Raw genomic sequence first — 23,173 nt, 5'->3', positions numbered from 1 at the left:
CAGGTGAGTCTGATGACATGCAGATGCGCATAACGATGGTGAAAGGTGTGCGCCATAACGAGCAGCCTGGTGACCTAGAGGACGGAGAGGGAGAACACGTGACAACATAACTGGGATTACAGATATGCATCTGTTGGTCACATGCCTTTAAAAAAGGTAGGGGCATGGATCAGAAAACCTGTCAGTATCTGGTGTGACCACCATTTGCCTCATGCAGCGTGACACATCTCCTTCCTATAGAGTTGATCAGGCTGCTGATTGTGACCTGTAGAATGTTGTCCTTCTCCTCTTCTATGTCTGTACGAAGTTGCTGGATATTGGCGGGAACTGGAACACGCTGTTGTACATGTTGATCCAGAGCATCCCAAACGTGCTCAATGGGTGACATGTCAGCTGAGTACGCAGTCTATGGAAGAAATGGGATATTTTTAGCTTCCAGGAATTGTGTACAGATCCTTGCGACATGGGGTCATGCATTATCATGGTGAAACATGAGGTGATGGCGGTGGATGAAAGGCATGACAATGGGCCTCAGGATCTCGTCACGGTGTCTCTGTGTATTCAAATTGCCATCGATAAAATGCAATTGTGTTCGTTGTCCGTAGCTTATGCCTGCCCATACCATAACCCCACCGCCACCATGGGGCCCTCTGTTCACAACGTTGTGATCAGCAAACCGCTCACCCACACAACGCCATACACGCTGTCTGCCATCTGCCCGGTACAGTTGAAACCGGGCCTCATCCGTGAAGAGCACACTTCTTCAGCGGCCATCGAAAGTGAGCATTTTCCCACTGAAGTTGGTTATGACGCTGAACTGCAGTCAAGTCAAGACCCTGGTGAGGACGACGAGTACACAGATGAACTTCCCTGAGCCGGTTTATGACAATTCGTTCAGAAATGCTTTGGTTGTGCAAACCCATAGTTTCATCAGCTGTCCGGGTGGCTGGTCTCAGAAGATCCCACAGGTGAAGAAGCTGGATGTGGATGTCCTGGGCTGGCATGGTTACACACGGTCTGCGTTTATGAGGTCGGTTGGACGTACTTCCAAATTCTCTAAAAGAATGTTGGAGGCGGCTTATGGTAGAGAAATGAACATTACATTCTCTGGCAACAGCTCTAGTGGACATTCCTGCAGTCAATATGCCAAAGCTTGAGACATCTGTGGCATTTTGTTGTGTGACAAAACTTTATTGTACCCAACACAATACGCACCTGTGTAATGATCATGCTATTTAATCAGCTTCTTGATATGCCACACCTGCCAGGTGGATGGATTATCTTGACACGGCGAAATGCTCACTAAGAGGGAAGTTACACATTTTAGCACAACATTTGAGAGAAATAAGCTTTTGGTGCATATTGAACATTTCTGGGATCTTTTATTTCTGCTCATGAAATATTTGACCAACACTTCACATTTAGATTTTTGTTCAGTGTAGGAACATTCTTATTTCAAACACTGCATAGGCTATCAAGAAGTTGGATACTTCATTACCACCTCTCATTTCTTTACATAAGAAATTAAATGACTTATAGGCAATGAGGGAGATAACTATAAAAGTGGCATTGCTTACATTATGGGGCTAATGCACATGGTTAGACGCACAAGGGGAACATTGTTATTCATGGTAAAAAAAAGTATGGCTATCTATTCTATCTATTTACCTATATCACACCGGCTTTAGGACCCAGGTGCACAACCGTTTCCAGACACTGGTTGATGTGATAGCTTATTCTCATCATTCAATATCTCATATCAACGAACAAAACGCCGCAGTTTCCAAAGACAAGAGAGAGGGAAACTTGTTGCGGATAGAGATCTAGTCAATGATACCGAGGACAATCACTTGGATCGGTGTACAGCCTTCTCAACAGCTGTCAGGAGCTTCGATCTGCGTCTCCATCTGCATCCTCGGTGAATTCCTCCACGGGTACGCCGCCAAGGCAGGAGACTCGCCGCTTGTTTCACGGTTGTGAGGTACCACCGGAGACACCATGAGCCAGAGGTTTACCGTGACCGCCTTTTCCAAGAGCGACAGCGGCCGTAACGTGTCAGACATCCAGGGCGAGGTGAACCAACTGTTCGAGGGAGATGAACCCACTCCGAGCTCTTCAAACAAAGAGGTGTCTTTCAATACGGAGGTAGTGGTCGTGCAAGGTAGGATGCGCGCTTCTACTGTATAGTAGTATCCTATGCTGGGCATCATGTTAACGCCTGGATGGTTGCTGGGTGCCACCATAGTGTCTGTGAACAGATGTGTGTGACATGAATTTTAAATGACCGCAGGTCAACAATTTTCCATTTGCCAAACAGCCTAATATAAATAATTGCTATCTAGCCACAGGTGCAGTGCGCAAAATGTCAATCGAAATGCCATTTTCTAGATGTTTTATGTTTTTTTGATTTTAAGTTAATTTAAATGACGGACATGACAGACAGAACATATATATATACATTTTTATATAAAGAAGTGGCTTTATAACTAGCAAATAACCAATCCAATCACATCAATCACTTACACGCTATTATTATGGAACATTGTTTGTTGCACATTAGTGATTAGTTGGAATATTGTGCTTTTGTCTAGGAGCTATGGTGTCATTGCATGTTGAGTCACAGCAGCTAACCCTTGCAGCAAGACAAGCATACACTACTGTCTGAGACTCCATGAGTGTGCATTAATCTTACTGAGACTGTCTGGATGCCGGACAGGTATATGACAATACAATACATCTCATTACCATACAAACCCCTCCCCCTAAAGCTTGAAACGAATAAACCCTTAGTTTCTAAAGATCTGTTGATGGTATTACATTTAGCCACATTGTTCCTTAATCATTCTAGCAGTTCGCTCTTACTGCATGTAGGCAATATTCTATAGACTGAGAAGAAATGCAATACATCATGTTGAGTTCATAATAAAAGCATTCAGAACAGGTCAATAGTGGTCATACAGTGTTTACCATAGGGGCTGGTTCAGTGTAAACATTTAGCATACAGATGACAGTTCTGCTAATTCTATTTTCATTGCTCATTTATCACTTCCCGAGCGTGAATTCAATCAAACCACCTGTGTGTGTGTGTGTGTGTGTGTGTGTGTGTGTGTGTGTGTGTGTGTGTGTGTGTGTGTGTGTGGCATATACCTTTTCCCTGAAGTCAATTCATTTTAGAAAGGTTTTTGGTACTCTACGTCAGTGGTTCCCAAACTCTGGGGCGCGCCTGAGGGGTTGGCTGGGGGGCGGGGCAGTCCCCCCTCTCCCAATATTTGTGTGTATATATATATATATATATATATATATATATGTATGTATGTATGTATGTATGTATGTATGTATGTATGTATGTATGTTTGTGTGTGTACCAGTCAAAGGTTTGGACACACCTACTCATTCCAGGGTTTTTTCTTTATTTTGACTATTTTCTACATTGTAGAATAATAGTGAAGACATCAAAACTATCAAATAACACATATGGAATAATGTAGTAACCAAAAAAGTGTTAAAAAAATCTAAATATATTTTATTTGAGACTCTTCAAAGTAGCCACCCTTTATCTTGATGACAGTTTTGCACACTCTTGGCATTCTCTCAACCAGCTTCATGAGGAATGCTTTTCCAACTATCTTGAAAGAGTTCCTACATATGCTGAGCACTTGTTGGCTGCTTTTCCTTCACTCTGCGGTCAATCTCATCCCAAACCCTCTCAATTGGGTTGAGGTCGGTTGATTGTGGCCTTCTGATGCAGCACCATCACTCTCCTTCTTGGTCCTTACACAGCCTGGAGGTGTGTTTTGGGTCATTGTCCTGTTGAAAAACAAATGATAGTCCCACTAAGCGCAAACCCATGGGATGGCGTATCGCTGCAGAATGCTGGTTAGGTGTGCCTTGAATTGTAAGTAAATCACAGTGTCACCAGCAAAGCACTCCCACACCATCACACCTCCTCCTCCATGCTTCACGGTGGGAACCACACATGCGTAGATCATCCGTTCACCAACTCTGTGTCTCCCAATAACACAGTGGTTGGAACCAAAAATCTCAAATGTGTGCTCATCAGACCAAACGACAGAGTTCCACCGGTCTAATGTCCATTGCTCGTGTTTCTTGGCCCAAGCAAGTCTCTTATTCTTATTGGTGTCCTTTAGTGGTGGTTTCTTTACAGCAATTTCATTCACACAGTCTCCTCTGAACAGTTGATGTTGAGATGTGTCTCTTACTTGTGAAGCATTTATTTGGGCTGCAATCTGAGGTGCAGGTAACTCTAATGAACTTATCCTCTGCAGCAGAGGTAACTCTGAGACAGTTTCATCATAGCACTTGGTGGTTTTTGCGACTGCACTTGAAGATACTTTCAAAGTTCTTGAAATGTTCCGTATTTACTGGCCTTCATGTCTTAAAGTAATGATGGACTGTCATTTATTTTTTCCTTATTTGAGCTGTTCTTGCCATAATATAGAAAAATCTCAAATTCATTTTGATTTGATTAACACTTTTTTTTGTTTGCTACATGATGCCATATGTGTTATTTCATTGTTTTAATGTCTTCACTATTATTCTACGATGTAGAAAATAGTAAAAATAAAGAAAATCCTTGAATGACTGGTACTGTATATACAAAAGTATGTGGACACCCCTTCAAATTAGTGGATTTGGCTATTTCAGCCACACCCGTTGCTGACAGGTGTATAAAATCGTACACACAGCCATGCAATCTCCAGAGACAATCATTGGCAGTAGAATGGCCTTACTGAAGAGCTTAGTGACTTTCAACATGGCACCATACTAGGATGCCACCTTTCCAACAATTCAGTTCGTCAAATTTCTGCCCTGTTTGAGTTGCCCTGGTAACTGTAGGTGCCGTTATTGTGAAGTGGAAACGTCTAGGAGCAGCAACGGCTAAGCTGTGAAGTGGCAGGCCACAGAAGCTCACAGAACTGGACCGTCAAGTGCTGAAGCATGTAGCGCGTAAAAATCATCTGTCCTTGGTTGCAATACTCACTACTGTGTTCCAAACTTCCTCTGGAAGCAACATCAGCACAAGAGCTGTTCCCCGGGAGCTTCCTGAAATTGGTTTCCATAGCCGAGCAGCCGCACACAAGCCTAAGATCACCATGCGCAATGCCAAGCATCGGCTGGTTTGGTATAAAGCTCGCCACCATTGGACTCACGCTTCACCATCTGGTAGTCCGACGGACAAATGGCAAAATGTATAGAATTGCAGGAAATAAGCTTTACAGACTAACAAATGTGTTACAAGTTGACTTCCCAAGCCATTGTAAAGTCTTAATACCACACTAATGATAGCTAATTATCTAGGTTTCAGGAGGACTGGTGAAGGACTAAAATCGGTGCAGCAGTTATTGTACCATTGTGCAAAATCCAATGGACCCAATTTAATTTTGAAAACAACTAAATGGGAGTCAAACCAGTTTATGCAGTAGGCAGGTAGACCTTTCTGTTTTATTTGTCTACTGAGTGCATACAGGGGTTTCTTCTTAAAACTGGAATCATAAATCTGTGAGGAGAAAGTCTACCTAACACATGTAGAGAAGGGGTTCCCAAACTTTTTCACTCAGGCCCCCCTTCCAGCTTTGGGGAACATCTCACGGCCACCCATGTCTATTTCTATGGGCACAAGCACTGTTCATGACACAAACTGTTCACACCCCTCTTGTTGGTGAAGAGAAAATTGTCCAGGTTTAAAGCTTAAGGGTGGCAGGTAGTCTAGCGATTAAGCACATTGGGCCTTTAACCGAAAGGTCATTGGTTCAAATCCCTGAGCCGACTTGGTGAAAAACCTGTCAATGAGCAAGGCACTTAACCCTAGTCGCTCTGCATAAGAGTGTCTGCAAAATGACTGAAATGTACATGTAGTCCCAATGAATCAAACACATTAGCCTATTTTCTGACTCTCAAAGTCTGATATATTTTGTTTAATCTTCAAATGCACATTTTAAAGCTGTGGCGTAATAACATTGGCAGCGTCAGAGGGGTTTCAGTTGAAATGCATTCAGCTGTACAACTGACTAGGTATCCCCCCTTTCCATTTGAAATTTGATTAAATCCATCCCCTTGTTTTCCCATTACACCAACTAAAGCCTCCTGTCCTTTGCGTTGGCACACTGACCTGCTCCAAGCTGTCAGCCGCTTAAAGATATTGGAGGAGTGGGAACACTACGGTTATATATGGGACAGCTACTTCTGATAGGTTGCCACAGTTAAAGTCTGGAGATGTGAGTAATGAAAGTCGTCCATTACCTATTCCACTATGTCACCGGTGCCACCAAGGGCCAATACTTATATCCCCTACTTTGTGAAATTAGTATGGAAAATGCCTTCTCAGCACTTCTCAGTTTTCACTTTGCAAAATAAATACTGTTGCGTGTATCAATCACTCTCTTGGCCAGAGCCTGCATTACAAGTAGGAACAAATCTTGCCATCTCCTCGTTTTCCCCTGGAAATGAGAAACTTCTTCACAGAGGGACTCCCTTAGTCGCCAGGAGACACAGCAGTTGCACAGCCTTGTGGAGGCTCTTGTCTCTGGATCAACGATAACAGTTTCCATGGCTACCGCATCTTTTTCATTCTCACAGTACATTACAAATGGCTTTGCAGTGAGTGAGGAAAAAACAAGTGCTATTTGCTGTATAGAAACAAGCTTTCTTTCATATTACATTGATCTGGTGATTATTTGAATGTCTTTCAACGTTTCAGTAAGAATATTACCTCCCCGAGTTCCAGGGGCCACTCAGACTGCTCCAGGGGCCACTCAGACTGCTCCAGGGCCACTCAGACTGCTCCAGGGGCTGTACCACTCAGACTTCCTGGATGTCCAACCTCAGATCAATAGTATTACCTTGCTTAGGAATGAATCATTTACACTGTTGGATACAGGTAAAGAGAACCATGGTTTTTGTGTGAACAAAGACACCTCGTCGTTCCAGCTAAATGAATGGATGCGAATAACAGCAAATATGTTGAATGTAGAAAAGTACACATTTGTCTAGATGAGAAAATGGATAAATAACATTCGTCAAGTGGAGGTGTCTCAATAGGTCTCAGGCTTTTGCGTCATTTAAATGGTTTGATTCCAAGTTTTAATTGGTTGACTGTGTCTGTTGACTGAAACGTTAGTTTGAAGTTCAGTGTAAAACATAAAGCAATTGTACACGGGAGAGAGTGGGTTTTAACTTTTTAAGCACAGCTGTGCTGCGGTCGTAGGTACGAGGCGAAGCTCTTGTTGCTAATGTTGCTGTGTGTGTGTGTGTGTGGGTGGGTGTATGCATGCTAGTGTACAAATAACATTTTTCCACCATACAGTTGTGGATCCCAAATGGCCAGGTGTGTGATTCTGCGAAAGTCATTGACACAGTGTTAGCTCAGTGCTGTTATGACATCCAGGCACAGTGAAGACCTTCAGTTTTATGACTTAGTGGTGCTATATATATATATATATATATATATATATATATATATATATATATATATTCCCTCCCTGTGATCCTGTTTCTATCGATCCAAAGTGTGTGTGTGTGTGTGAGAAAGACAGCTCACACCATGTGATTTGATTCTCCGCAGGTGGAGCTCCATTGTCCTTGACCTTGCAGAGTTGCGGATCTTTCCATTGGAGTAGGTAGGGGTGTGTATCGCCTTGCAGTCAACCTTACGTTGGACCGCAAGGACATTTGTGAACTTGTGGAGCTGTTCATCTTGATGACGTTATATTTGACATAGCCCTGGAACACAACAGAATCGACAGCGTATTCACTGTCGTGATACCCTCCATTCTACAACCCATAGAGAAGTCCTAGTGCAGTATTCTGTTGCAATATGCTATAGTCAATCACCTCTAGGATGACCTTGTCTGATTTGTAACATCATCACCCGTGTGGTCTAATTTACCCGACATGACGTTGAATCTTTGTTAATATGTTCGTATTACCAGTGCCTTTTGGGAAGTATTCAGACCCCTTTTACTTTGTCCACATTTTGTTACGTTACAGCCTTATTCTAAAATGTATTAAATAAAACATTTCCTCAGCAATCTACACACAATACCCCATAATGACAAAGTGAAAACATTTTTTTATTTTTTATGTTTTGCAAATTTATGTACAGTGTGTGTATGTGTATATATATATTAAAATACCTTATTTAGATAAGTATTCAGACTCTTTGCTATGAGACTCGAAATGGAGCTCAGGTGCATCCTGTTTCTATTGATCATCCTCAAGATGTTTATACAACTTGACTGGAGTCTACCTGTGGTAAATTAAATTGATTGGACATGATTTGGAAAGGCACACACCTGTCTATATAAGGGCCCACAGTTGACAGTGCATGTCAGAGCAAAAACCAAGCTATGAGGTCGAAGGAATTGTCCGTAGAGCTCCGAGACAGGATTGTGTCGAGGCACAGATCTGGGTAAGGGTACCAAAACATTTCTGCAGCATTGAAGGTCCCCAAGAACACAGTGGCCACCATCATTCTTAAATGGAAGAAGTTTGGAACCACCAGAAGCCAATCTTCAGTAAAAGCCACATGACAGCCCGCTTGGAGTCGGCCAAAAGGCACCTAAAGACTCTCAGACCATGAGAAACAAGATTCTCTGGTCTGATGAAACCAATATTGAACTCTTTGGCCTGAATGCCAAGTCTCACATCTGGAGGAAACCTGGCACCATCCCTAAGGTGAAACATGGTAGTCCAGCATGATGCTATGGGGATGATTTTTCAGCGGCTGGGACTGGGAGACTAATCAGGATCGAGGGAAAGATGAACAGAGCAAAGTACAGAGAGATCCTTGATGAAAGCCTGTTTCAGAGCGCTCAGGACCTCAGACTGGGGCGAAGGTTCACCTTCCAACAAGTCAACGACCCTAAGCACACAGCCAAGACAAAACTGGAGTGGCTTCGGGACAAGTCTCTGAATGTCCTTGAGTGGCCCAGCCAGAGCACAGACTTGAACCCGATCTAACATCTCTGGAGAGAGCTGAAAATAGCTGTGCAGCAACGCTCCCCATCCAACCTGGCAGAGCTTATGAGGATCTGCAGAGAAGAATAGGAGCAAACATTTCTCAAAAACTGTTTTTGTTTTGTCATTATGGGGTATTTTGTGTGGAATGATGAGGGGGAAAAAAACAATTGAATCAATTTTAGAATAAGGCTGTAACGTAACAAAAATGATGTGTGGAAATGTGAAGGGGTCTGAATACTTTCGAATGCACCGTATACAGAGGAGACCAAAGTTGATCCGTTAACTTGTACTGTATGAGCAGATGCAGAGCTGTTTGGGGGTTTTGACTGTTCCCTTTTTTTAACTCAATGCATAATTAATCCCTCACCTTGGCCCTGGTGTGTGTGTGTGTGTGTGTGTGTGTGTGCAAATGTGCGTGCGTACAATTAGCACACTTTAGCCAGTAGACCTCAGACTAGCGTGGGAGGTGGCAGGTTAGTGACATGTTATGGATCCCACCCAGTAATAAAAGCCACTGTTCCATTGCATTAGACTCAACTCTTTGGTCTCGAACAATGCCTTGACCACAGGGTTTTTCCTGCATAGGAAATTCTTCTGCCATACAGTGTACATCACAAGGGACACGGAGCCTGCACAAAGTGACAGATAGGCAAGGTGCTCAGAAATGTGTGTCTGTATAAGGTTACTCTAAATGACTAGTATATCTTTGAGTCTTTTCTGTACACTGTATTTTCTCTTTTTATGAACGTGTGTGTGTGTGTGTGTGTGTGTGTGTGTGTGTGTGTGCACCATTCTGCCCTGCCTGTCCATTGTGACCTGTCATCTGTGTTTTTGTTTGTCCTGGACTGTCCCTCTCGTTGTGGGACAGACTGGTGCTGATTAGACTGGACTGTTGTTCCATTGTGGAACAGACTGGTGCTGATTAGACTGGACTGTTTGTTCCATTGTGGAACAGACTGGTGCTGATTAGACTGGACTGTTGTTCCATTGTGGAACAGACTGGTGCTCATTAGACTGGACTGTCTCCCCCGTTGTGGAACAGACTGGTGCTGATTAGACTGGACTGTTGTTCCATTGTGGAACAGACTGGTGCTGATTAGACTGGACTGTTGTTCCATTGTGGAACAGACTGGTGCTCATTAGACTGGACTGTCTCTCCCGTTGTGGAACAGACTGGTGCTGATTAGACTGGACTGTTGTTCCATTGTGGAACAGACTGGTGCTGATTAGACTGGACTGTTGTTCCATTGTGGAACAGACTGGTGCTGATTAGACTGGACTGTTGTTCCATTGTGGAACAGACTGGTGCTGATTAGACTGGACTGTTTGTTCCATTGTGGAACAGACTGGTGCTGATTAGACTGGACTGTTGTTCCATTGTGGAACAGACTGGTGCTGATTAGACTGGACTGTTGTTCCATTGTGGAACAGACTGGTGCTGATTAGACTGGACTGTTGTTCCATTGTGGAACAGACTGGTGCTCATTAGACTGGACTGTCTCTCCCGTTGTGGAACAGACTGGTGCTGATTAGACTGGACTGTTGTTCCATTGTGGAACAGACTGGTGCTGATTAGACTGGACTGTTGTTCCATTGTGGAACAGACTGGTGCTGATTAGACTGGACTGTTGTTCCATTGTGGAACAGACTGGTGCTGATTAGACTGGACTGAATAATACACTTCCTGTGTGGTTGTAAACGCTGATATCCTTCTAACGGCCGTGCTCAGCCCTCTATCGCTCAGTGACAACAGTAATAATGTTCATTCTCTCAGTCGCATTGATTTGCACCTGTGAATGCATTAGTAAGTCAATGTTGAGGTAAGCTTAGCAGTGACTTGGGCCTAAAGGACCGTTGTCTCTGGAGTGCAATATTCTCTATTTTTTTCCCCTCCATTTATTATCTGTCAGAACGTTGCCTCCATAAAAACTGAATATGAATTGTATGCTAATCAGAAGCCTTAATAATGACTGAGTGGCTGTAAATCACATTTCTTCGGCTAACCATTGTTATCTACCAGGTTATGTCGTTTATCTGCGGCTTTCCAGTGATTTCATCTCAACACATTGGCAATGATATGACACGGCTACAATACAGAGGGTACAAAATATACTTATTCAGATCAATGTCATATTAGATTGATTCAAATTTGATAAACAATGCATTCGGAAACTATTCAGACCCCTCCACTTTTTATACATTTTGTTGTGTTACAGCCTTATTCTATTTTTTTTTTTTTATAGTACTTCAATCTACACAAGATACCCCATAATAACAAAGCAAAAACTGGTTTTTAGACATTTTTGCAAATTATTATGATTTTTTTAAAATACAGAAATATCACATTTATATAGGTATTCAGACCCTTTACTCAGTACTTTGTTGAAGCACCTTTGGCAGCGATTACAGCCTCGAGTCTTCTTGGGTATGACGCCACAAGCTTGGAACACCTGTATTTGGGGAGTTTCTCCCATTGTTCTCTGCAGATCCTCTCAAGCTCTGTCATCGGGGTGACAGGGTATCCTAGTGGTTAGAGCGTTGGACTAGTAACCGAAAGGTTGCAAGTTCAAATCCCTGAGCTGTCGTTCTGCCCCCTAACCCACTGTTCCTAGGCCGTCATTGAAAATAAGAATTAGAATTTGTTCTTAACTGATTTGCCTAGTTAAATAAAGGTAAAAAAAATGTTGGATGGGGAGCGTCGCTGCACCACTATTTTCAGGTCTCTCCAGAGATGTTTGATCGGGTTAAAATCCGGGCTCTGGCTGGGCCACTCAACATTAATAGACTTGCCCCGAAGCCACTCCTGCTTTGTCTTGGCTGTGTGCCAAGGGGGTCGTTGTTGGAAGGTGAACCTTTGCCCCAATCAAATCAAATTGTATTTGTCAAATTTTACAGTAGCTATTACAGTGAAATAATACCACACTACTGTTTGAGGAGAGTGCACAATTATGAACTTAAATGTTTGAATAAACCAATTAGGCACATTTTGAAAGTATTGATACATTTTGAACAAATATGCAATGGTTCATTGGATCAGTCATTGCACACACATTTTGCCTCCATCTAGTGGCCAAATTCTAAATTGTGCCTGGGCTGGAATAATACATTATTGCCTTTCTCTTGCATTTCAAATATGATGGTACAAAAAAGAATGCATGTTTTTTTCTTCGTATTATCTTTTACAAGATTTAATATGTTATATTCTCCTACATTAATTTCACATTTCCACAAACTTCAAAGTGTTTCCTTTCATATGGTATCAAGAATATGCATATCCTTTAACAGTAGCGAGGCTATATACAGGGGTTACCGGTACAGAGTCAATGTGCGAGGGCACAGGTTAGTCTAGGTAATTGAGGTAATATGTACATGAAGGTAGAGGTAAAGTGACTATGCTTATGTAACCGATGTGAAATGGCTAGCTAGTTAGCGGGAGGCACGCTAATAGCATTTCAAACGGTGATGTCACTCGCTCTGAGACCTTGAAGTAGTTGTTCCCCTTGCTCTGCAAGGGCCGTGGCTTTTGTGGAGTGATTGGTAACGATGCTTCGTGGGTGTCAGTTGTTGATATGTGCAGAGGGTCCCTGGTTCGAGGCGAGGAGAGGGACGGAAGCTATACGGTTACACTTAGATAATAAATAGAGAGTAGCAGCAGCATACAAATGGTGGTGGGGGGGCAATGCAAATAGTCTGGGAAGCCATTTGATTAGCTGTTCAGGAGTTATGGCTTGGGGTTAAAAGTTGTTAAGAAGCCTTTTGGACCTTGACTTGGCGCTCCGGTATCGCTTGCCGTGCGGTAGCACAGAGGACTGTCCATGACTAGGGTGGCTGGAGTCTTTGGCTGGAGTCATTTTTAAGGCCTTCCTCTGACACTGCCTGGTATAGAGGTCCAGGATGGCAGGAAGCTTGGCCCCAGTGATGTACTGGGCTGTACGCACTACCCTCTGTAGTGCCTTGCGGTCGGAGGCTGAGCAGTTGCCATACCAGGCGGTGATGCAACCAATCAGGATGCCCTCGATGGTGAGGATGTAGAACGTTTTGAGGATCGGATGAAGCATGCCAAATCTTTTCAGACTCGGAAGGGGGGAATAGGCGCTGTGGTGCCCTCTTCACGACTGTCTTGGTGTGTTTAGACCATCATAGTTTGTTGGTGATGTGGACACCAAGGAACTTGAAGCACTCAATCTGCTCCACTACTGCCCCATCAAAGAGAATAGGAGCATGCTCAGCCCTCCTTTTCCTGTAGTCCATGATCATCTCCTTTGTCTTGATCACGTTGAGTGAGAGGTTGTTATCCTGGCACTACACCACTCTCATTGTTGTTGGTGATCAGACCTACCACTGGGGGCTGCCCGTCAGGACGTCCAGGATCCTGTTGCAGAGGAAGGTGTTCAGTCCCAGGGTTCTTAGCTTAGTGATGAAAAATGGCGTCGGCAGAGAGGGCAGCCGAGCTTCTAGCCCGTAGGCAACTTTATTTCCTACGTTATTAGGCCAGAAAATGTTTTGCGTTATTAGATACAGCCGGGAAGAACTTTTGGATATCAGAGCGGTGGTAACTCACCAGAATTACCAGCATTACGACCAGGAATGCCCACAGTGACTAAAACCTTCCCTAACCAGAAACTGTGGATAGATGGCAACATTCGCATAAAACTGAAAGAGCGAACCACCGTATTTAACCCTGGTAAGGTTACTGGGAATATGTTAGAATACAAACCGTGTAGTTATTGTCATGTATTGTCATATTATGTCTTGTTCCTGTTCTTTCTCTTCACCCTGTCTCCCTCTGCTGGTCGTATTGGGTTGCCTTCTCTTCCCCTCCTTCCCCCAGCTGTTCCTTGTCTTCTCTAACTACCTCGTTCACCCTTTTCCCACCTGTTCCCTTTTTCCCTCTGATTAGGTCTCTATTTCTCTCTCTGTTCCTGCTTCTGTCTTTGTCAGATTCTCGTTTGAGTTTCTCATGCCAGAACCAAACTATCGTCTTGTTTGCTTCAACCTTGTCCTGTCCTGTCGGAATCTGCCTGTTCATCTGAGGCTACGTGTGATCAGGTACCTCTGTCCTCTTCAACCCAGCTAATCCCCTCTGCTGCTAGAAGAGGACTCTAACCCAGCTATTCTCCTCTGCTGCTCTATGTCTAACCTGTGTTTCGACATTAAAGAACTCTGTTTTTGTTAAACCGCTTTTGGGTCCTCAATCACGTGCATAACAGAAGAATCTGACCAAGAATGGACCCAGCGACTTCGGATCCTCTCCACTCAGCCGTCGAGATCCAAGGAGCGATGCTAGGCAGACACGAGCAGGAATTGTCTGCTGCTCGACATGCCGTTGAGACCCTGGCCGCCCAAGTCTCCAACCTCACAGAACAGATTCACCATCTCTGCCTCGATCCACCGGCCACTTCCAGGGCTTTCGAATCTACGGAGCCCAGAATCAATAACCCGCCGTGTTACTCTGGGGAGCCCACTGAATGCCGCTCGTTCCTCACCCAGTGTGATATTGTGTTTTCTCTCCAGCCCAACACTTACTCCAGGAGCACTGCTCGTATCGCCTACGTCATATCTCTCCTTACTGGACGGGCTCGTGAGTGGGGCACGGCAATCTGGGAGGCAAGGGCTGAGTGTACTAACCAGTATCAGGACTTTAAGGAGGAGATGATACGGGTTTTTGATCGTTCTGTTTTTGGGGAGGAAGCTTCCAGGGCCCTGTCTTCCCTATGTCAAGGTAATCGATCCATAACAGACTACTCTATTGAGTTTCGCACTCTTGCTGCCTCCAGTGACTGGAACGAGCCGGCTTTGCTCGCTCGTTTTCTGGAGGGTCTCCGTGCGGAGGTAAAGGATGAGATTCTCTCCCGGGAGGTTCCTTCCAGCGTGGATTCCTTGATTGAACTCGCTATTCGCATAGAGCGACGGGTTGATCTTCGTCACGAGCTCGTGGAAAGGAGCTTGCGTTCTCCGTTGCCCCCCTCTCCGCATCACTACCATCTTCCTCTGCCGGCTCGGGTGCTGAGCCTATGCAGCTGGGAGGTATCCGCATCTCGACTAAGGAGAGGGAACGGAGAATCACCAACCGCCTCTGTCTCTATTGCGGTTCTGCTGGTCATTTTGTCACTTCATGTCCAGTAAAAGCCAGAGCTCATCAGTAAGCGGAGGGCTACTGGTGAGCGCTACTACTCCTGTCTCTCCTTCAAGATCCTGCACTACCTTGTCGGTCCATCTACGCTGGACCGGTTCGTCAGCTTCCTGCAGTGCCTTGATAGACTCTGGGGCGGAGGGCTGTTTTATGGACGAGACCTGGGCTCGGGAACATGACATTCCTCTCAGACAGTTAAGGGAGCCCACGGCCTTGTTCGCTTTGGATGGTAGTCCTCTCCCCAGGATTCAGCGTGAGACGCTACCTTTAACCCTCACTGTCTCTGGTAATCATAGCGAAACCCTTTCTTTTTTAATTTTTCGTTCACCTTTTACACCTGTTGTTTTGGGCCATCCCTGGCTAGTTTGTCATAATCCTTCTATTAATTGGTCTAGTAATTCTATCCTCTCCTGGAACGTCTCTTGTCATGTGAAATGTTTAATGTCTGCTATCCCTCCTGTTTCCTCTGTCTCTTCTTCACAGGAGGAGCCTGGTGATTTGACAGGGGTGCCGGAGGAATATCACGATCTGCGCACGGTGTTCAGTCGGTCCAGGGCCACCTCTCTTCCTCCACACCGGTCGTATGATTGTAGTATTGATCTCCTTCCGGGAACCACTCCCCCCCGGGGTAGACTATACTCTCTGTCGGCTCCCGAACGTAAGGCTCTCGAAGATTATTTGTCTGTAGCTCTTGACGCCGGTACCATAGTCCCCTCCTCCTCTCCTGCCGGAGCGGGGGTTTTTTTTGTCAAAAAGAAGGACGGGTCTCTGCGCCCCTGCATAGATTATCGAGGGCTGAATGACATTACAGTGAAGAATCGTTATCCGCTTCCTCTTATGTCTTCAGCCTTCGAGATCCTGCAGGGAGCCAGATTTTTCACTAAGTTGGACCTTCGTAACGCTTACCATCTCGTGCGCATCAGGGAAGGGGACGAGTGGAAGACGGGTTCTTCCTTTCTTCCTTTCGGCCTCGCTAACGCTCCAGCTGTCTTTCAGGCATTAGTCAATGACGTCCTGAGAGACATGCTGAACATCTTTGTTTTCGTTAACCTTGACGATATACTGATTTTTTCACCGTCACTCCAGATTCATGTTCAGCACGTTCGACGTGTCCTCCAGCGCCTTTTAGAGAATTGTCTTTTTGTGAAGGCTGAGAAGTGCACTTTTCATGCCCCCTCCGTCACATTTCTCGGTTCTGTTATTTCCGCTGAAGGCATTAAGATGGATCCCGCTAAGGTCCAAGCTGTCATTGATTGGCCCGTCCCTAAGTCACGCGTCGAGCTGCAGCGCTTTCTCGGCTTCGCGAACTTCTATCGTCGTTTCATCCGTAATTTCGATCAGGTGGCAGCTCCTCTCACAGCCCTTACTTCTGTCAAGACGTGCTTTAAGTGGTCCGTTTCCGCCCAGGGAGCTTTTGATCTCCTCAAGAATCGTTTTACATCCGCACCTATCCTTGTTACACCTGACGTCTCTAGACAGTTCGTTGTCGAGGTTGACGCGTCAGAGGTGGGCGTGGGAGCCATTCTTTCTCAGCGCTCCCTCTCTGACGACAAGGTCCACCCTTGCGCGTATTTTTCTCATCGCCTGTCGCCGTCGGAACGTAACTATGATGTGGGAAACCGCGAACTGCTCGCCATCCGCTTAGCCCTAGGCGAATGGCGACAGTGGTTGGAGGGGGCGACCGTTCCTTTTGTCGTTTGGACTGACCATAGGAACCTTGAGTACATCCGTTCTGCCAAACGACTTAATGCGCGTCAGGCTCGTTGGGCGCTGTTTTTCGCTCGTTTCGAGTTCGTGATTTCTTATCGTCCGGGCTCTAAGAACACCACGCCTGATGCTTTATCTCGTCTCTTCAGTTCTTCAGTAGCCTCCACTGACCCCGAGGGGATTCTCCCTGAGGGGCGTGTTGTCGGGTTGACTGTCTGGGGAATTGAGAGGCAGGTAAAGCAAGCACTCACTCACACTCCGTCTCCGCGCGCTTGTCCTAGGAACATTCTTTTCGTTCCCGTTCCTACTCGTCTGGCCGTTCTTCAGTGGGCTCACTCTGCCAAGTTAGTCGGCCACCCTGGCGTTCGGGGTACGCTTGCTTCCATTCGCCAGCGTTTTTGGTGGCCCACCCGGGAGCATGACACGCGTCGTTTCGTGGCTGCTTGTTCGGTCTGCGCGCAGACTAAGTCCGGTAACTCCCCTCCTGCCGGCCGTCTCAGGCCGCTTCCCATTCCCTCTCGACCGTGGTCTCACATCGCCTTAGATTTTATCACCGGACTGCCTTCGTCAGCGGGGAAGACTGTTATTCTTACGGTTGTCGATAGGTTCTCTAAGGCGGCTCATTTTATTCCCCTTGCTAAGCTCCCTTCTGCTAAAGAAACGGCACAAATCATCATCGAGAATGTTTTCAGAATTCATGGCCTTCCGTCAGACATCGTTTCGGACAGGGGTCCGCAATTCACGTCTCAATTTTAGAGGGAGTTTTGCCGTTTGATTGGGGCTTCCGTCAGTCTCTCTTCCGGCTTTCACCCCCAGTCTAACGGTCAAGCAGAACGGGCCAATCAGACTATTGGTCGCATCTTACGCAGTCTTTCTTTTCATAACCCTGCGTCTTGGTCAGAACAGCTCCCCTGGGCAGAATACGCCCACAACTCGCTTCCTTCGTCTGCGACCGGGCTATCTCCTTTTCAGAGTAGCCTCGGGTACCAGCCTCCGCTGTTCTCGTCTCAGTTCGCCGAGTCCAGCGTCCCCTCCGCTCAGGCCTTTGTCCAACGTTGCGAGCGCACCTGGAAGAGGGTCAGGTCTGCACTTTGCCGTTATAGGGCGCAGACTGTGAGAGCCGCTAATAAGCGTAGAACTAAGAGTCCTAGATATTGTCGCGGTCAGAGAGTTTGGCTCTCCACTCAGAACCTTCCCCTTAAGACAGCTTCTCGCAAGTTGACCCCGCGGTTCATTGGTCCGTTCCGTATTTCTCAGATCATTAATCCTGTCGCAGTGCGACTTCTTCTTCCGCGATATCTTCGTCGCGTCCACCCGGTCTTCCATGTCTCCTGTGTTAAGCCTGTTCTTCGCGCCCCCGCTCGTCTCCCCCCCCCCCATCCTTGTCGAGGGCGCACCTATCTACAGGGTCCGTAAGATTTTGGACATGCGTCCTCGGGGCCGTGGTCATCAGTACCTAGTGGATTGGGAGGGGTACGGTCCTGAGGAAAGGAGTTGGGTTCCCTCTCGGGACGTGCTGGACCGTTCGCTGATCGATGATTTCCTCCGTTGCCGCCAGGTTTCCTCCTCGAGTGCGCCAGGAGGCGCTCGGTGAGTGGGGGGGTACTGTCATGTATTGTCATATTATGTCTTGTTCCTGTTCTTTCTCTTCACCCTGTCTCCCTCTGCTGGTCGTATTGGGTTGCCTTCTCTTCCCCTCCTTCCCCCAGCTGTTCCTTGTCTTCTCTAACTACCTCGTTCACCCTTTTCCCACCTGTTCCCTTTTTCCCTCTGATTAGGTCTCTATTTCTCTCTCTGTTCCTGCTTCTGTCTTTGTCAGATTCTCGTTTGAGTTTCTCATGCCAGAACCAAACTATCGTCTTGTTTGCTTCAACCTTGTCCTGTCCTGTCGGAATCTGCCTGTTCATCTGAGGCTACGTGTGATCAGGTACCTCTGTCCTCTTCAACCCAGCTAATCCCCTCTGCTGCTAGAAGAGGACTCTAACCCAGCTATTCTCCTCTGCTGCTCTATGTCTAACCTGTGTTTCGACATTAAAGAACTCTGTTTTTGTTAAACCGCTTTTGGGTCCTCAATCACGTGCATAACAGTTATTCCCTCTGTAAGGCAATCAAACAGGAAAAATGTTAGTATAGAGACAAAATGAAGTCGCAATTCAACGCCTCAGACACGAGACGTATGTGGCAGGTTCTACAGACAATTACGGACTACAAAAGCAAAACCAGTCACGTCGCGGACACCGACATCTTGCTTCTGGACAGGCTAAACACTTTCTTTGTCTGCTTTGAAGACAACACAGTGCCACCGACAAGGCCTGCTTACCAGGGACTGTGGGCTCTCCTTCTCTGTAGACAATGTGAGTAAGACATTTAAGCGTGTTAACCCTTCGCAAGGCTGCCAGCCCAGATGGCAAATCTAGTCGTGTCCTCAGAGCATGCGCAGACCAGCTGGCTGGTGTGTTTACAGATATATTCAGTCTCTCCCAGTCTGCTGTCCCCACTTGCTTCAAGATGTCCACCATTGTTCCTGTACCCAAGAAAGCAAAGGTTACTGAACTAAATGACTATCGCCCCATAACTCACTTCTGTCATCATGAAGTGCTTTGAGAGGCTAGTTAAGGATCATATCACCTCTACATTACCTGACACCCTAGACCCACTTCAATTTGCTTACCGCCCAAATAGATCCACAGACGATGCAATCGCCATCGCACTGCACACATTGTCCCATTTGAACAAGATAAATACCTATGTAAGAATGCTGTTCATTGACTATAGCTCAGCATTCAACACCATAGTACCGTTCAAGCTCATCATTTAGCTCGAGGCCCTGAGTCTGTACCCCGCCCTGTGCAACTGGGTCCTGGACTTCCTGACAAGCCGCCCTCAGGTGGTGATGGTAGGAAACAACACTGGGGCCCACAAGGGTGCATGCCCAGCCCCCTCCTGTACTCCCTGTTCACCCATGACTGCATGGCCATGCACACCTCCAACTCAATCATCCAGTTTGCAGAGGACACAACAGCAGTAGGCTTGATTACCATCAATGACAAGAAAGCCTACAGAGAGGAGGTGAGGGCTCTGGCAGTGTGGTTTCAGGAAAATAACCTCTCACTCAACGTCAACAAAACAAAGGAGATGATCATGGACTTCAGGAAACAGCAGAGGGATCACCCCCCCTATTCACATCGATGGGATCACAGTGGAGAAGGTGAAAAGCTTGAAGTTTCTCGTACACATCACTGACAAACTGAAATGGTCCACCCACACTGACCGTGTGGTGAAGAATAGCGCCTCTTCAAACTCAGGAGGCTGAGAAATTTGGCTTGGCACATAAAACCCTCACAAAATGTTACAGATGCACAATTGAGAGCATCCTGTTGGGGTGTATCACCGTCTGGTACGGCAACTGCACCGCCCGCAACCGCAGGGCACTCCAGAGGGTGGTGCGGTCTGCCCAACGCATCACCGAGGGAAACTACTTGCCTTCCAGACCACCTACAGCACCCAATGTCACAGGAAGGCCAAAAAGATCATCAAGGACAACAACCACCCGCGCCACTACCTGTTCACCCTGTTATCATCCAGAAGGTGAGGTCAGTACAGGTGCATCAAAGCTGGGAACGAGAGACTGAAAAACAGCTATCTTAAGGCCATCAGACTGTTAAATAGCCATAACTAGCAAATTAGAGGCTGCTGCCTATATACATAGACTTGAAATCACTGGCCACTTTAATAAATGGAACACTAGTCACTTGAATAATGTTTACATTTTTTATTAGTCATCTCATATGCATATAGTATATTCTATTCTACTGTATCTTAGTCTATGCCACTCTGACATTGTTCGTCCATATACGATTCAATCTTAGTCCTGTATTGATGCTTTGCCTGTTTGATGGTTCGTCAGAGGGCATAGCGGGATTTCTTATAAGCGGCAGCTCTACCATTTAGCTCAGTGTGGATGTTGCCTGTAATCCATGGCTTCGGGTATGTACATACAATCACCTTGGGGACAATGTCATCGATGCACTTATTGATGAAGCCATTGACTGATGTGGTGTACTCCTCAATGCCATCGGAAGAATCACAGAGCATATTCCAGTCTGTGCTAGGAAAACAGTCCTGTAGCTTAGCATCTGCATCTGCATCATCTGACCATTGGTACTTCCTGCTTTAGTTTTTGCTTGTAAGCAGGAATCAGGAGGATAGGGTTATGTTCAGATTTGCCAAATGGTAGGCGAGGGAGAGAGCTTTATAGGCGTCTCTGTGTGTAGAGTAAAGGTGGTCTAAAGATTTTTTTCCTCTGGTTGCACATGCCGGTAGAAATGAGGTAAAATGCATTAAAGTCCCCGGCCACTAGGAGAGCCGCCTCTGAATGAGCATTTTCTTGTTTGCTTATGGCTTTATGCAGCTTGTTGAGTGCAGTCTTAGTGCCAGCATTGGTTTGTGGTGGTAAATGGACAGCTACAAAAAAATATAGATGAAAACTCTCCTGGTAAATAGTGTGGTCTACAGCTTACCATGAGAAACTCTACCTCGGGCGAGCAAAACTTTGAGACTTCCTTAATATTAGATTTTGTGAAACAACTGTTATTTGCAAATAGACACAGACCTCTACCCCTTGTCTCACCGGAGGCAGCTGTTCTATCTTGCTGATGCATTGAAAACCCACCCAGCTGTACGTTATCCATGTCGTCGTTCAGCCACGACTCGTTGAAACATAAGATATTACAGGTGAGTAATTGCTGTCCTGACATCCAGAAGCTCTTTTCGGTCATAAGAGATGGTGGCAGAAACATTATGTACAAAATAAGTTACAAATAACGTGAAAAACACACACAATAGCACAATTCGTTAGGAGCCATCTCCTCCGGTGCCATTAGTCTGAGGTCCTGAGCGCTCTGGAGCAGGTTTTCATCAAGGATCTCTCTGTACTTTGTTCCGTTAATCTTTCCCTCGATCCTGAATAGTCTCCCAGTCCCTGCCACTGAAAAACATAGTTTTTTGCTCTGACATGCACTGTCAATTGTTGGACCTTTATATAGACAGGTGTGTGCCTTTCCAAATCATGTCCAATCAATTGAATTGACCACAGGTGGACTCCAATCAAGTTGTCGAAACATCTCAAGGATGATCAATGGAAACAGGATGCACCTGAGCTCAATTTCGAGTCTCATAGCAAAGGGTCTGAATACTTATGTAAATAAGGTATTTCTGTTTTTATTTGTAATAAATTTGCAAACATTTCTAAAAACCCTGCTTTTGCTTTGTCAATTAAGGGGTATTGTGTGTGGATTGATAAAGGGAAAAAACATACATACAACACACATAAATTTTTGAATAAGGCTGTAACGTAACAAAATGTATAAAAGTGAAGGGGTCTGGATACTTTCCCGGATGCACTGTAACTGAATATAAATTGACGCTATTCCACAGTCTCTGCTCAGTAATCCCCCTATTTCCTGGATTAAACCACCAGAGAGGGGTAGAAAAATGAAGTAGGAATTAACCTCACAAATTGTAGTCTGTTTTAAGGTCCTTGCAGGGAATAAAACTCAAGGAAGAACAAGCTACAATAAAGACAAAGTGTGGAAACTTAACTTAAAAGGATAGTTCACCTAAATCAATCACACGTCCTTACCTTCAAATTAGTGTATGGCCCAGGAGAGATTGGCACATGGTATACGTATTAAATGTAGAGTTCACATATTAACACCACCTTTCACATGTGAAGAGAATAATATGTTGTTTTCACCTCACTTGTGAAATTTGCAGTTTCACATGTTAAAAATGTTCACGTGAGAATCTGATAAGCAGTTTCACACGTGAACAACTTTCACATGTGCAATTGGATTTTCACATGTAAAAAAAACATTCACATGTGAAAATCACATTTGTCGTTTCATATATTTTTTAAACTCCACCTTCAGATATGACTTTTCACATGTGTAATTGCAAGTTCAAATGTGAAAATCATATTTGATTTGCAGTTTCACATCTAAGAAAACTCCACATTTACTCCAATGTTTTTAACAAAGTAAATGTAAACAAACACTGTATTGCCTCAACATGGTTAAAACTATAATTTTCATATAATGGATGGTCAGTCCTTGCATCCATAGCGTAATCTATGGGTTTGAGAGTGGTTGCATTTCTCCAGCCCCATCCCTCAACTTTTTACTGAAACTGGGGTGGGGAGTAAACTTGTTTTAAATAAGGATTGGTGCTTTAAACACATTTAATAAAATAATAGTATTATTATATGGTGCAATCCTCTAGTGAGTGAGTTACTTTTGTGCATTAATATCAAGCAAAACTTCTGAACGTGAGAACAACATTTTTAGCATTGCAAAC

At 45.2% G+C, this 23,173-nt stretch overlaps 1 protein-coding gene across 2 annotated transcripts in view; it reads left to right on the top strand.

Moving 5' to 3' along the window:
- Window positions 1-1,776: 1,776 nt before the first annotated feature.
- Window positions 1,777-23,173, top strand: part of slc12a5a (solute carrier family 12 member 5a) — a 267,611-nt gene continuing 246,214 nt past the window's right edge. For both annotated transcript variants that reach the window (XM_090241954.1, XM_090241953.1), the window contains exon 1: window positions 1,777-2,161. In XM_090241954.1, coding sequence (XP_090098080.1) covers window positions 1,999-2,161 — 163 coding nt within the window. In that variant the 5' untranslated portion in view covers window positions 1,777-1,998. The remainder of the gene's footprint in view (window positions 2,162-23,173) is intronic.

Source organism: Oncorhynchus mykiss, chromosome 7, assembly GCF_057628025.1.
Source record: "Oncorhynchus mykiss isolate SJ-2025 chromosome 7, ASM5762802v1, whole genome shotgun sequence".
NCBI classification, from domain to species: domain Eukaryota; kingdom Metazoa; phylum Chordata; class Actinopteri; order Salmoniformes; family Salmonidae; genus Oncorhynchus; species Oncorhynchus mykiss.
The sequence above is the reverse complement of the archived record's forward strand: the minus strand, read 5'-3'. Positions and strand labels throughout refer to the sequence as shown.